At 37.3% G+C, this 13,607-nt stretch overlaps 2 protein-coding genes across 4 annotated transcripts in view; both read right to left on the reverse strand.

The window, feature by feature from the left end:
- Positions 1-1,985: 1,985 nt before the first annotated feature.
- LOC127660629 (neutral and basic amino acid transport protein rBAT-like) lies at positions 1,986-11,964 on the reverse strand. The gene is made up of 10 exons (XM_052150972.1): positions 9,820-11,964; positions 8,495-8,674; positions 8,064-8,206; positions 7,673-7,798; positions 6,937-7,056; positions 5,848-5,972; positions 5,550-5,751; positions 2,791-2,967; positions 2,562-2,687; positions 1,986-2,469 (listed from the first exon to the last, which is right to left on the reverse strand). The coding sequence occupies exons 1-10, from the start codon at positions 10,241-10,243 to the stop codon at positions 2,044-2,046; spliced, it is 2,049 nt and encodes a 682-aa protein (XP_052006932.1). The 5' UTR covers positions 10,244-11,964; the 3' UTR covers positions 1,986-2,043.
- A 130-nt stretch (positions 11,965-12,094) lies between these two features.
- The window catches only part of LOC127660630 (protein phosphatase 1B-like), a 30,525-nt gene continuing 29,012 nt past the window's right edge, over positions 12,095-13,607 (reverse strand). For all 3 annotated transcript variants that reach the window (XM_052150973.1, XM_052150974.1, XM_052150975.1), the window contains one exon: positions 12,095-13,173. In XM_052150973.1, the coding sequence (XP_052006933.1) occupies positions 13,144-13,173 (30 nt within the window). In that variant the 3' untranslated portion in view covers positions 12,095-13,143. The remainder of the gene's footprint in view (positions 13,174-13,607) is intronic.

The raw sequence follows: 13,607 nt of genomic DNA on the forward strand, positions 1-13,607 counted from the left end.
TAGAGCACAACCTCATGTGACTTATTGCTTATGCCTTATTTTTTATTTTATTTTTTTTTGCTGAGCTATTTAAATGAAATTAAAGGGACAAATTGGTAACACTAAATGTATTACTACTGGAATCTGGAAATATCATTAGCTCAAGGATTGAAGACTGTTATCAAAACATTATGCTATTAAACCAAGAAGGGAAATAAGTTAAGTATGATTGAAATAAACCAAACAGTCTGTAATCCAGACTCTCAAATATACCCCTGGGCTCAGCAGAAGCACTTACACGCTCCTCAGGAGAACAGTGCACTGATCTGGAAACAGGTGATTTGTGGAAAGATTCCACTCCGTACCAACCTGAGGTCACCTTGTGTGTGAGCTGCTCCGTGAGATATGCTGTCAGCACTTCTTAGTCCAGACTCCCTTAGGCAGAATCCCTCTCCATCTGTGTGCCATCAATTATCTTTATGATACACACAGAGACACATGCAAAGCTAAGTCACAAGCTCACGCACACCTATGCTAACACCACACACAGATACACCGAGCGAAAAAAACAATTCTCCTAATCTCTCCCTTTCCTCTCTGAGAGATAAAATGCTGATCAGAAATGCTGCCAACTTGGACGATTAACATGTTTATGAGATATTGTACCAGGCAGAGAGATAAGAAACAATACACAAGGCTGAGCAAAGGTCAGGAGAAGGCTTGTGAAACATGTGGCTCAGAGAAGGAGAGGGGTAGAGAGAGACATCGGCGACCGAGCTGCAGATAAGAGGCAGATGACTGAGTTTTAAGGATTAGGTATATGATTTTTGCACTCAGCTTCACTTCAGAGAGATCCCATCGCTGTGGAAAAATAAGCCAGCCAGGCAAAGGAGTGGGCCAACCTGGCAGCCTCTCATCAGCCACTCTGTTTCAAGAGCATTGACTTGAAAGTGCAGGCGTTATGATGGAGAGCCAGTGTACCAGATTATTTTTGGATATTGTCAGTCTAGTGTAGTCTTACCTATCCAATCCATTTAGAACTACGACAAACTATGGACTGTTCACACTGAACACATTTTACTTAGTAAACATACACTAGATGGAATTTTTTAACTTCATCCACTGTAGCTTAATGCGCCAAATACAGAATTCGGGAACTTTTTTTTTCATGGGTATGGAAAAATAAATGTCCTACTCCTTGAAAGATATTAATGAATAAATGTTCTGAGATTTCTCACCTGTCTCTGTGACAGCTTTAGACTCTTTAAACAGCAATCAAATATGTGTCCGTGGGTTGCAGTCTCTGACATTTCTGCCTATCAAACATTTTGCACATCGTAGTATTGTAGTTGCAGCGAATTATTGAGGCTTAATGCCATTTTTATGACATGTTGCTTATAACAGTTGTCAGTTGAGGGCAATATTTTGCAGCTGTTTGTTTGACAACTCAGTGCTCAGAGTTTGTCTTTATGGCCCTGTTCCCACCTGGTATTAATATGCATTTCAGGATTGCAGAATCCACGTAGAAATGTGGTGAAAAATGCATGTGTCCACATCGATTTGAGGTGTAAACACTAATCTGTCCTGTATGCATCTTGGCAGCAGTGAAATTAAATTGCTGTTTAGTGTTATACTGTATATTAACTTATACCATGTGGATTGAAGTCTTCTCTGGTTAGAATGCTGTTAGTTGTCCTAAGAAATGGCTTACGTGTTTACAGTGTCATGTAATGGTTTATTTTTGCAGGTTATATAATGATCATTACATTATATAAAACTTTCCTTTCCCTTCTCTTTTTTAGACTACCCAACAGATGGCATTTCTTTACACAGAACTTGGACTAGACCACTGAAAATCTCAACAGAGACAAAAGGGAAGTTCAAATGATCTGACTTGCAAGTCCCATTAACCCCTAAACTGAAACAGAGTGTATTTGTTTGTGCTGAAAATACCAGATAAAAAGTTTGTATTTTTATATAAACGAAACATGTTATTTGTTGTTTTTTTTATAGATGATGTTTATTTAAGAAAGAAACCTGACTGATAAAAAACTTAAAGTATCTTTAGCACTTGTACAGAATATCTAGTACATCCATGTAGCAGGCTTTCTCAGAAACATAACACTCGGATGCATGGTTAGGATGGAATCGGCTATTGGTGGAATATTCCAGGAGCAATCCTTGTCCTTTAGATGTTGGAATTCTGGATTTGGAGAAAGTCTTCTGGCTAATCGGTATTGTACTTAAATGCACAGTAAGAACATCTGGCAGCTCACTAACCGAAGACAGGTCTGTCTCAGTATCCTTGCCAAAGTTTAGAACAACCAAGAAGGCTTTCTTGTATCCATCCATCTCACGCAAATAAATGAATACATTAGCATCACTCCGGATGTAGCAGAACCAGCCTCGGTTCAGGGCAAGCTCAGCCCCTCTGAGCAAACTCAGAGTACGATATTGTGAAATTATGGAATTGGGATCGGCCTGTAGAACCTGGAGCAAAAAGGATGGTATAGCATTAGTTGTTTATGCCAGTTGTAAACAGGGCTATAATTTCTTGTAACACAATTTTGGAAGTGATGTACCTCCACGTTGACAGCTGTGTAGTCTGGAGCGATGTCAAGCCATGTGCCAGTTTCATTTTCACTAAAGCCAGCATTGAGTTTATCACTCCATTGCATTGGAGTACGCTGTGGGTCCCGACTGTTGTTCTAGGTAGTTAAAATATTATCATTGTACAAATGTGATAATATTTTATATGTTGCAGCTAATTACTTTTTAAAATAAAAAAAACTGTCATTTTCTTTCACTTACTGGATTGAACTTTCCAAAAGGATCCTGAATGACAGATACATTTACATTCTTCATGCCAATCTCTTCTCCATAGTATGTTGTGGGAGTTCCAGGAAGCGTTAACAACAGCATGTTTATAGCACATGTATATTCCGTACCAGCACTTGAGCCTATGCGTGGCTTATCGTGGTTTCCCACCTATAAATACATACAAACAACTGGGTTTAGTAAATATAGGAGATTATACTGTGAGCAAATTCTGCTCTCCACATGTAACAAACCTTATATTTGTTTTATAGGTGTAAAACCTTTCATTTCTATAACACGAGTGGCACTATACAACATTTTTTAAATAACAAGATACATGTAGGTTACATGATCTTGGCTTGACAAAGCCTTGTCTGAAAGTTTAAAACTAGTTTTAAAAGTTTTAAGCTTGATAGCTATACAAACATAGTAAGACAAACAGCAGAGACTATTTTGCAGAGATGAGCCAATTCAATTAAAATGAATAGTAGAAATTGGAAAGCCCATTGGTCAATGGATGTAGAAAAGGAAGTCCCGCCTTACAGGTAAAAGAGGCAATCACATTTTAGATACAAATATCACCTGCAATCAACTCAAGTATGTGCATTAGCCATGTAAACCCGGACAATTGTGTGTATATTTTTGTGTAATCTGATGTAAAGATGCACAATTTATGATACCAATATTGTCTGATTTTACTGCTGCAATATATTCTTTGATTGTAATCTTGACCAAGCTTTTTGGAGATAGGCTCTTGTATGCCGCTTGTTTACATAAAAAGATAGCTGCCATTCCAAAGCTGTTAGTGGACTGACTTACTAGAAAGTCTTTGCAAACAGCTAGCTAGCTAATCAGACATACTTTCACATAGATAGTCAGATAAAACTTCAGATAGACAAAGAGAGAGCGAGAGCAAACTTAAAGCAGATTAAAGGCCCTTATTGGTTTAATTTACATTTACATTTTTGACAGTTAGAGATTGAATAAACAAGCATTTTTTTGGCCCATTTTGATCGTCTGCTGTAGAAAAACTGTAAGTTCAATCCGTTTTGAAGGTCTTTACAAGGTTTTGTGGATGTTACTTTATTAGGGTGACCATACGTCCTCTTTTTACAGGACATATCCTCTATTTTGGACCTGAAAAAAGCCTCTGAGGATTTAAAAATTGGCTATAAATATCCAGGATTTGGATTCTTCATATTGACGTGCAGTTAGGACTGTCATGCATTCTATGTATTTGATACTCTTCGTGTTCACGTGTCCTTACATGGTTATTCTGACAGAGCGGCAGACTAAGGGTGCTTGGCTGCAGCCTCATTAGGCAGGATATCTCGGCTGCGACGTCATCAAGCAACATCAAAGGCCGTGTCAATTGTGAGGACACTTGGAATGCAGCCTCATTTCACAGCCTTCTTTGCCATATTTTGGAGGATGCATTGGGTGTATCCTTTGTGGCATTCAGTCACCCACAATCCTTTGCAAATGTTCCAAATTATTTTTAAAAAGGGTAGAAAACGAGTTGTGTGACTGCTGTGGCAGAAACCTTTATGACGCTGCTTAATTTTTTCTTTCTCTCTTCAAGTTTTTATTCACATTTGCACCAAGACAATATGTAGAAAAATAAAAAAAGCAGTAGTTTAGGCAATACAACAAATTAGAAGATACAAAGCGCAAACAAATAAATAAAATAATAAAGAAAAGGGCAATTACATGAATTTGAAAAGCTTTAAAAGTTTTATAGTTTTTACAAGTCTAGGCTTCTGTTTTTATTTTCATATTTGAAAGGGTTATATATACATTTTAAGATAAGTATTGCAAAATTTATTATATTAAGTTTTTTTTGAGTGACTAGCTTTGTGAATAAAACATTTTGCTAAAATAATAAAGGGATTAAGGACATATTTCTCATTTTCTGAAGTATATGTGTTTTCTAAACAAAGTAAAATATCACATTGTTCTAATCTTATGGTTTGATATCATCGTCTCATTCTAGCATTGAGTGCTGAGGAGGAGTCTAGCCTACAGCCACAGAAGGACTGGTCTAGGAAGGACACAGCCTTACTAGGCTGCAGCCTTCCGTTTGAGAAACACCCTACCCTGTGCAGTCTTTAAAAAATACAAAAAATCTCTCTCTCTCTCTCTCTTGCTCGCCCGCTTGCAGCACACGCAGCCATGCACTGTATGTGTGTAGGCAAAATGTCAACAGACGTGCTCTGTGCTCTCAACCAGAATCATAAATAACATAAGAAAAATGTACTTTGAAATCTACTACTTATCATGGAAACGTAAACTAATAGGAGTTTTGTTACTTGAGCTGTAATGCTGGTACTTCAAAGCTAAAAAATTCAGAAAATACAAAAACAAAACACAGATAAGACTATGTGAGGGGTGAAACAATTGTCTGCATTAATTATTTAATTAATTCATTTTAAGATTTACACATTTCAAATGTATAAAAATATCAAGGAGTTTTAGAAATTGTTGTCCCTGTTTAGCGATTTTGAAAAGTATGACTTTTTTCAATCACCCCTTGTATTCCATTGTTTGGTTAAACAGGAATCCCACCCCAAATTTAGAGCATTGGTTGAGCCAATGTTTTTATGGCTGGCCCAGTTGGGTCACTCAAACCCAAGCAAACAGACTGAAATTACATTTGGCACTGATAGTTACACAGAAACCACACACTTCACTTTTAAAGTTAATAAGTAAAATGATGTGATGCTTAAATAACAAGCAGACATCTGGTCACTCACCACCCAGTTTGGCCATTTTCCCTCTGGCATGTTTGACATCCAAAAATCAACCAGTTCTTTGGCTTTATTTCCAGACAAGTCTTCAGGAAGATATAGCAGATAGAAGTTAAAGGGGAAGTCGCTCTCTGTGGCATATCGTGTGCCATAGTACCTCATGGTTTTTTGTATTTCTTCATAGTCATAACTCTCCATTACCATGAACCTGATTTGGATTAGGACAAAGAGAGAAAACACCAAAGAGCCATTTACAAGAGAGAAACATGGTTGTTTTTGGACAAATTAGAGGTATTAAGGATACCTGTGACGGCCAGGCTCTCTGCTGTAGGTATCCATCTCTACCCTCCAGTTTGTCAGGATCTCATGTAGCCCGAGTTGAGAGTAGGTGTAGTCATGGTACAGCTCAAACTCTGTGTCTACAGCTGACTGAAGAACATCAGAAGGAATAATACAGAAATAAACATTAAAATAGGTCTTGAAGGTACAGCCACAGAATTAGTGTTAAGATGATACTAGTGTTACAAAATCACTACTGATCTTGTCTGTGCAAATGTATATTCAATCTTTCAACTCATGTCATGACCATGTAAAGCCAAAAAAACCCTGTGGCTTTGCATGATACGTACATTAAAGAAAGAAAGGGACTGTTTACAAGGAGAAAACACCACCAACAGGAATTACGTTTGTAAAACTAGAACTAGAAAGTTCATCAGCTTAGAAAAGTAGTCCCACATCTAAAGAGACAACTTTACAGCACACATAACACACATTTCTGTATGGACAAATTAATATAAACACTTTAAGAAGAATTTGAGCAGCACATTTCTGCTTTTTATACCTACCAGAATGACTTGCCCCATTGACTACCATTCTAAGGGATGTCATGATAATGGACAGCATGCTACAGATGGTATTGTTAGATCTGAACTTGTTTTGAACATTCCTCTGCATTGGCGCTAACAAGTGCAGGAGTAACAGGAAAAAGGCATTAAAGATGATGGCTAAGACCATTGAGTCATGCCAATCAGTCATGCCTTCTCTAGGCCTTTGGTGGTTTTTAATTGTCATGAATTGGGATAATTGGAATGACTTGACAATAAATCCAGAGAAATATACACAAGTAATCTTCAGATGACATTGTGACAACAAAGCTGCTTCTGACAATGGCACAACCCCTGAACACTTTGTGAGAATATTTTTGGATTTTTACAGAAGTGCTTTAATATAGCAAACAATGAATTGCTAAGAGTGTAAATTCCTCAGCATGTATGTTTCTTGATGGGGCAGAAAAAAATAAAAATTTCAGATCTACCACTTAATCAGTGAGACATATTCCTGTTGCATCACATAAATGACTTTGGTTTATACAGTAGAACATTATTTTACATACTGGATCTTGGTCTGGATCAACCTGGGGTTCGTTTCTCAAATGTGTGGCTTCAAGCATGTGTTTCACAGCATCCATGCGGAACCCATCCACCCCCTTCTGCAGCCAGAAATGGATTATATCCTATTACAGAGACACAAAAATAAAAGAGGGCCCACGTTTGTAGTGAAACATGATATGGTACAGTGAATTGCAGATGTATTCAAAGGTCTAGATGAATAGCCTTTTTGTTAAATACCTTAGGTTAATACTCCTTTATAAACACATTATGTAGACTAATAGGTCCTGCTATTATGCAAAAAAAAAAAACGTTTCAGACAAATTTTTTTGTAATTATAAACAACAAGATTTGTTACTGAATATATAGCTAATTAGTTTAACAAATGGTTGCTTAACTAAAGGTTAAACTACTGATTAACCAGATTTAACTGATAACGGTTAAACTATTTGTTATCAATACATGTGAAATAAACACTTTTCAACATTATTTTCCTGATTTGCATATTGCACAATTGTAGATTGCATGTTTTTTGGCCTTTGCAGATCATGGTAATTTTAATACATTTTTCAAAGTTTAATTTTAAGCTCATGTTTGTTTACTTTTGTACGATAAACAATTTTGGTGCGGTGTTGGGTTGCCACATGATGTCAGATATAAAATCTGGGTCCTGAAACAAAATTAGTTGAAAACCACTGCTTTTGTGAAAAAGTCTTTAGGATTCCTTTATGTCTGTCTTACCGTCATCTCCTGTATAACTAGGGGGTTACGGTAGTTGAGGTCTGGCTGTTCCTTGAGGAACTGGTGGAAATAGCACTGTTTTCTCATTTCGTCATACTCCCAGGAGGAATTCCCAAATACACTTACCTGATGAAACACATCAAACACAAGTGACACTATTGTCATCCATCTATTGCCACTATTATGCAATTAAGTTGTGCAATCACTTTAATTTCCATTATTTCAGTCTTAATTCTAACAAAGAAAATACCCATATAGCAAAGCTTGGTGCTTGGACAAACATTCTGGATAGCTCTTAAAGATCGTGCAAATAAACTCATAAAGATGTTCTCATTTAATGACAGCTGTCACTATTCAGATTTGTTTGTAATCTAAAGATGGACATTCATACCCAGTTGTTAGGAGGTTTGTCATTTGTGCAGTTAACCCAGATATAGTAGTCTTTGTAGGGCTCAGTGCCATTCCGACTAAGTTGAAACCAGATGTGCTTGTCGCTGGTATGATTAGGGATGTAGTCCATGATCAGCTTTAGACCTGAGCCAGAGAATCAGGTTATATGCTGTTATGAAACCCCAAAACTGTATACTGATTGATTTCACATTGTAATTGATTGATGTCATAAGTTTGAAATTGTTATTCATTGAACATTGTGTTACTCATGAAGCCCATAACATGCTTAAATTACTCCCATAGTCTGCAGACTCTGCACTTTACCACAGCAATAAACACAGCAAAAGTTATGACTGAAGCTTTACAACAACAAGTGAACTTGATAACTTTTTAACCTTTTACATCTAGGCTATAATTATAATTCACTCCCACCTTTGCCATGCATGCTTTCCAAGAGGTCTTCAAAGTCTTCCATGGTTCCAAAGAGAGGGTCAACTTGCCTGAAGTCCTCCACGTCATATCCAAAGTCCCTCATAGGAGACTTGTAAAAAGGGCTTATCCAGATTGCTTTAATGTTCAAGTACTCGAAATGACTCAGTTTCTCCTTGATTCCTGAGGTCAAACATGACAAAATGTTTTGAATTATAGAATTGCTATCTGCACAGTGCTGTACCTTTGATCTGTACTGAGATGTTCAACATTCTTCTAATGTATCCTTACAACTCAATTGTAATAATCATTTTAATCTTTGATGTTAATATTCCTGTCATTTTCAAGGGTCACTGAAGTAATTAGCATGTTTCACGTAAGATAAGCCGTCTTATCTTCCACGATGTTTGCTTTGTTTGAATATGTTTCAAAGTAAAACAATAATGACCCTGTTTGCATTGTTGTAAAGTCAGTTTGGTATACTTTATGGCATATGTAGACTCAATTTTGAGCATTATGTAAGAGCAATTAAACTTCTTACTCTTGCATGAAACTATGGTGCTATACAGAGCCATTATGAGGGAAAAGCATGGCTTTTTGCATGACTGTCCTGGCCATCAATACACCTGCTTTGCAAAGAGAACTAGACTACAGCAGCAGTGAACTTACAGCTATTCTAAGAGAGATTTCTTTTTCAAGGCAACTTGAATTTTAAGGCAGAACCTACAGTCCCGAACAACTTGTGCCTTTTAATTAAAATATAAAAATGTTGGATTTTTTTCTTAAATCTCACACTCAGTCTTGAGGGTCTAGAGGGGTCCTCTCTGTTTTATAGTAATTCTAAGAACATTTTTAAATAAAAAGTTGTATATGCTAACATTAATGCAGTATGAACTAACATGAACTAACAATGAACGATTTTATTTTTATTAAATAACATTAACAAAGATAAACAGATGTAAAAAAAGATATTGTTAATTTTTATTTCATGATACCTAATGCATTAACTAATGTCAACAAATGGAACCTTATTGTAAAGTGACCCATAGTATTATTAAATGTATGAAACATGAAAGGGTTAAGATAAAAACCTTTTTTTAAATCTGCAAAAAATTAAAAATAAATAAAATCTATTTTGGGGCCTAATGTTGCATATAAAATGTGCACATATTTATTTAAACAGTGCTTCATTTTCACATCAACGTGTAGTGGTGCAAATGGTACTGCAAAATAAGCAATTCAACACAATACTGTAGCAATGAGAGTAATAACTGTGCAATATTTCATAGGAACACTTTATTGATACCTACAGAAGGGTCAACAATTACCTTTAAGGTCTCCAACGCCATCGGCGTTTGAATCCTTGAATGATCGCGGGTAAACCTGATAGACTGGAGACAGTTGCCACCAGCTAAGGCATCGGGGTGACATTGCCACGATCGCAATGGTCACGGCGATAAGGGCCAGGGTGCATGCAATGACCAGCCAGAACAAAATCTCACGAGGTACCCGGTAGCAAGCTTGGCTTGAGTATAACTTCAACACTTCCTTGGGCATCCCAGCATACGGTTTGATTTGAGTGTACGCGCTCTCTTCCAGCCTCTCTCTAACGGAGATGCTTGTGGTGTCGTGCTCTCGAGAATTTGATGCACCAGATGTATCTTTCTCATCATCATCCTCTTGAAAGGCATTGTTCTGGACGCCGTCTTGCAGCTCCATTGTGTCAATGTCTGTGATTTTGATTGAACTCATTTAGCAGTTGTTGACCAGAGTTGTTTTGTTGTAGCCTATGTTATCTGCTTCAATAAATCCCTGAGGACAGTAACGACTCTTGTGAGAACCAACACAGAGCCCTGTTAAATAGAGACTTCACAAGTCCATAGTACACAACGGCAATTCACTCTCCATCCCTCACACACCCACAACCGCCCACACCTCCACGCATTGGTGCAGCTATCATTTATACTCTATAGGCCTATACTAGATTCTATCCTAGATCAGTGGGAGGAGTCCTGATGTACCTGCAACATAACATCAACTAGCATTGGCTGCAGTATCAAAAAAGTCTCATTGGACCGAAGAAATTTAGGGAGAATTTGTAGAAAATTGGCAGGAGCACCAGTGCCTATTTGATGTTTCCTCTGAATTGTACCACAACCGGGTGGAAAAAGAGAAAAGTCGGAGAGAAATTGCATATTCTCTGACAGTCATGTAAGCAAATAGTTAGATTTTTCAGAAGGAGAATTTTTAATGGTAAATAAATATAACTTAAGTGTTTCTCACCCACACCTATCATACTGTTTCTGAAGACATAGATATAACCACTGGAGTCTAGATTACTTTTATGGTACCTTTATATGCTTCCATATACAATCTGGGATGGCATGAGAATGAGTAAATGATGAGAGAATTTTTATTTTTGTGTGAATTATCCCTTTAATCATAATACCAGCAAATAACTTGCGTTTCAGAGAAAGAATTGGCAAGTTATTTGTGCTGTTCTTCTCCACCAGAATCTTTCTAATTCACTTGCATTGTTTCGGTGGTGAACAACTCAAATGAGTCAATGATGGAATGACTCACTCATAAGACATTCATTTGTCATTACCTAACCACGAAAATATGCAATCACCAGAAAACATCAGTAAACAAATCGTGAATTAAATCAAAATGAGCAATGAGTCAAAATCCCCACCACTATTTAAAAAGCCACGAACACAGTGGAGCAGTGTTCTATGGACCTGAACAAACTTGCATAAACAAATATGTTTGGCAAAATGGCTGACAAACCTATATTAGTCTTATAAGCATGCCTTTCATTTATCAGCTGACAAGTTTTATTTAAACTCACAACTCTTCTGTTTCTAAAAGTTTTGGCCACTTGAATGACACAATTCATTCTTTGTTACAGACACAGCAGAACATTTTTTTACTTTTCCTTACTGCATCTCAAAAATGCAAATACTATGCCTTGTTCTGTGACATTAATAGTTAAGCATTTATATAAGTGTAGAGAGCATTGCACTCATTTACTTATATAAAATATATTTGAGCCTTAAATGGTACATCCAATGTGTGTTCACACTGATGCATCTTCTTTCGGCTGCTCCCGTTAGAGGTCGCCACAGCAGACCATCCGTGATCCACATTTTTTACTTGGCACAGGTTTTATGCAAGATGCCCTTCCTGCTGCAACCAGTGGCTGGGGGACTCTCACTCACACCTACGGGGCAATTTTAGAGTCTCAAATTAACCTAATCTGCATGTTTTGGACTTGTGGGGGAAACCGGAGCACCCTGAGGAAACCCACACAAACACGGGGTGAAAATGCAAACTCCACACAGAAAGGCCCAGTTGAGCCAGGATTCAAACCCTTCTTACTGTGAGGCGACAGTGCCAACCATTGAGCCACCCTGCGCCATCTGTTCACTGATTGAAAATGGACTTTGATTAGCTGGTTTCACATAACCTCTGATATTAAGGGCACCAAGGTCCACCTGAATAAAAACAGTTTGCCAGGTTAGGGCCATCAAATCTTTAAAAGATACTGAACCAAGAGTTTTGTTTGGGTTTCTTAGTCACACACAACTAGAGATCCACCAGTAGAACTGTATATCCCACTTTATTCCAAGTCTGTGACAAAAAAAAGTTTGCTGCAAGTTAAAATCTGCATATCTACATTGTGGAAGTGAAGGCTGATAATAAGTAGATTGAGAGATATAATACACAGGGGAGCTGAGAAAAGCTGCATTGCTTTGGTGGGTAGTTACAATCCCTTTTAGCCAAAAACACCAACAATTCCTGGGTGGCTAGGTTACATAAGTACATAACTTGAACAATCTCAGTGTCTAAAATTCACACAATGTGGCACACTCACAGGTCACCACCAACACAACTCTATTGCTTCTCAAACGTTAAGCCACAAAGAACATCTAACTTGAAAAAATAAAAAATATATATGTATATGAATTTATATATATTAATCTTTATATATTCTATATTCTCTGAAACAGCAGGATTAAAAAGCTTTCGAAAACCAATCAAGTGATCACCTGCAAAATGAAGAAGAGTTCAGTCCAAGATTTTACCTAAAGGTCTGTCAGCGCACATGGGGCTGGGGAGAAAGGTGCAAAAATCCAACAAGTTTCAAGCAATCCTTATAACATGTTCCACATGCATTCATGAGTCAAATATGTCATTATTTAAACCCAGAGATGATCCGTATCCTTGTACCAGGGAGCTGCAATGGTCTTACATAGCCAAGTTTATGCACTGTATCCTGAACTCAGGGCAAAAGTCATACCAATTAGCAGCCAAATGGGAAGGGCACCACAGCACGTACATGTGTCCATCACGCAAAATAACATCCTCGGTTTCAAAATGAACACCCACAGCCACCACGAAAAAAGTAAGATTTTTTTTTATTGTATGATGTGTATTTTGTTATTCATTTTGTGAGTTTTTAAAACTGGAACTCTATTCTTTCCCTCATGTACTGGCAAAAAAATGTTTGTTATGCTTTTGGTTGTACTGTTTGTCCCTTGTGATGTGACTCTTGAAAGACTGTCCATTGAGTCTCTTGGTTTCATTGGAACGGCAGAAACATGACCGAGGTCTTGTGTAGAAAAGGACTCTTCCCTTAGGTGCGACAACTACCATGGGTCCTCAAGGTCAGCACCACTCTGCACGCACACACACACACAGACAGAGAGAGAGAGAGAGAGAGAGAGAGAGAGAGAATAAGGTATAAAATCAGCATTTCTTGGTACATTATAGATAGCCATTACATGACCTTTCAAAACTAGAATTGTCATTCTTTTTATTTATATGAATGGAGTACCTGTGATTATATAAATTCTATACTGCAAAATCAAAGCATTAATTGGATAGATAACTCATAATTTACTTACCCTTTGATTGTTCCAAACCTGTATTAAAAGTTTCTCTAAATACAATTTAAAATTGGAATATTTTTCGAATTTAAGATAAAAAAAAAATGCACATTAAGCAGTTGAATTTTAGAGTTGTGCAAAGCACTGATGATTTGACAATATTGGGGCCTGGGTAGCTCAGTAAGACACTAACACCCTTGGAATTGTGAGTTTGAATCCAGGGC

This window comes from Xyrauchen texanus, chromosome 20 (genome assembly GCF_025860055.1).
Source record: "Xyrauchen texanus isolate HMW12.3.18 chromosome 20, RBS_HiC_50CHRs, whole genome shotgun sequence".
In the NCBI taxonomy this organism is placed as follows: Eukaryota; Metazoa; Chordata; class Actinopteri; order Cypriniformes; family Catostomidae; genus Xyrauchen; species Xyrauchen texanus.

What these genes read in the sequence shown, in the direction of transcription:
- LOC127660629 (XM_052150972.1), bottom strand. Translation starts at nt 10,243, where the DNA reads ATGAGTTCAATCAAAATCACAGACATTGACACAATGGAGCTGCAAGAC. An exon ending in TTGATCCAGACCAAGATCCA is followed by an intron (nt 5,973 to 6,936) that starts GTATGTAAAATA and finishes GATGTTCTTCAG; the next exon opens with TCAGCTGTAGACACAGAGTT. An exon ending in ACACAGCTGTCAACGTGGAG is followed by an intron (nt 2,470 to 2,561) that starts GTACATCACTTC and finishes TTTTTGCTCCAG; the next exon opens with GTTCTACAGGCCGATCCCAA.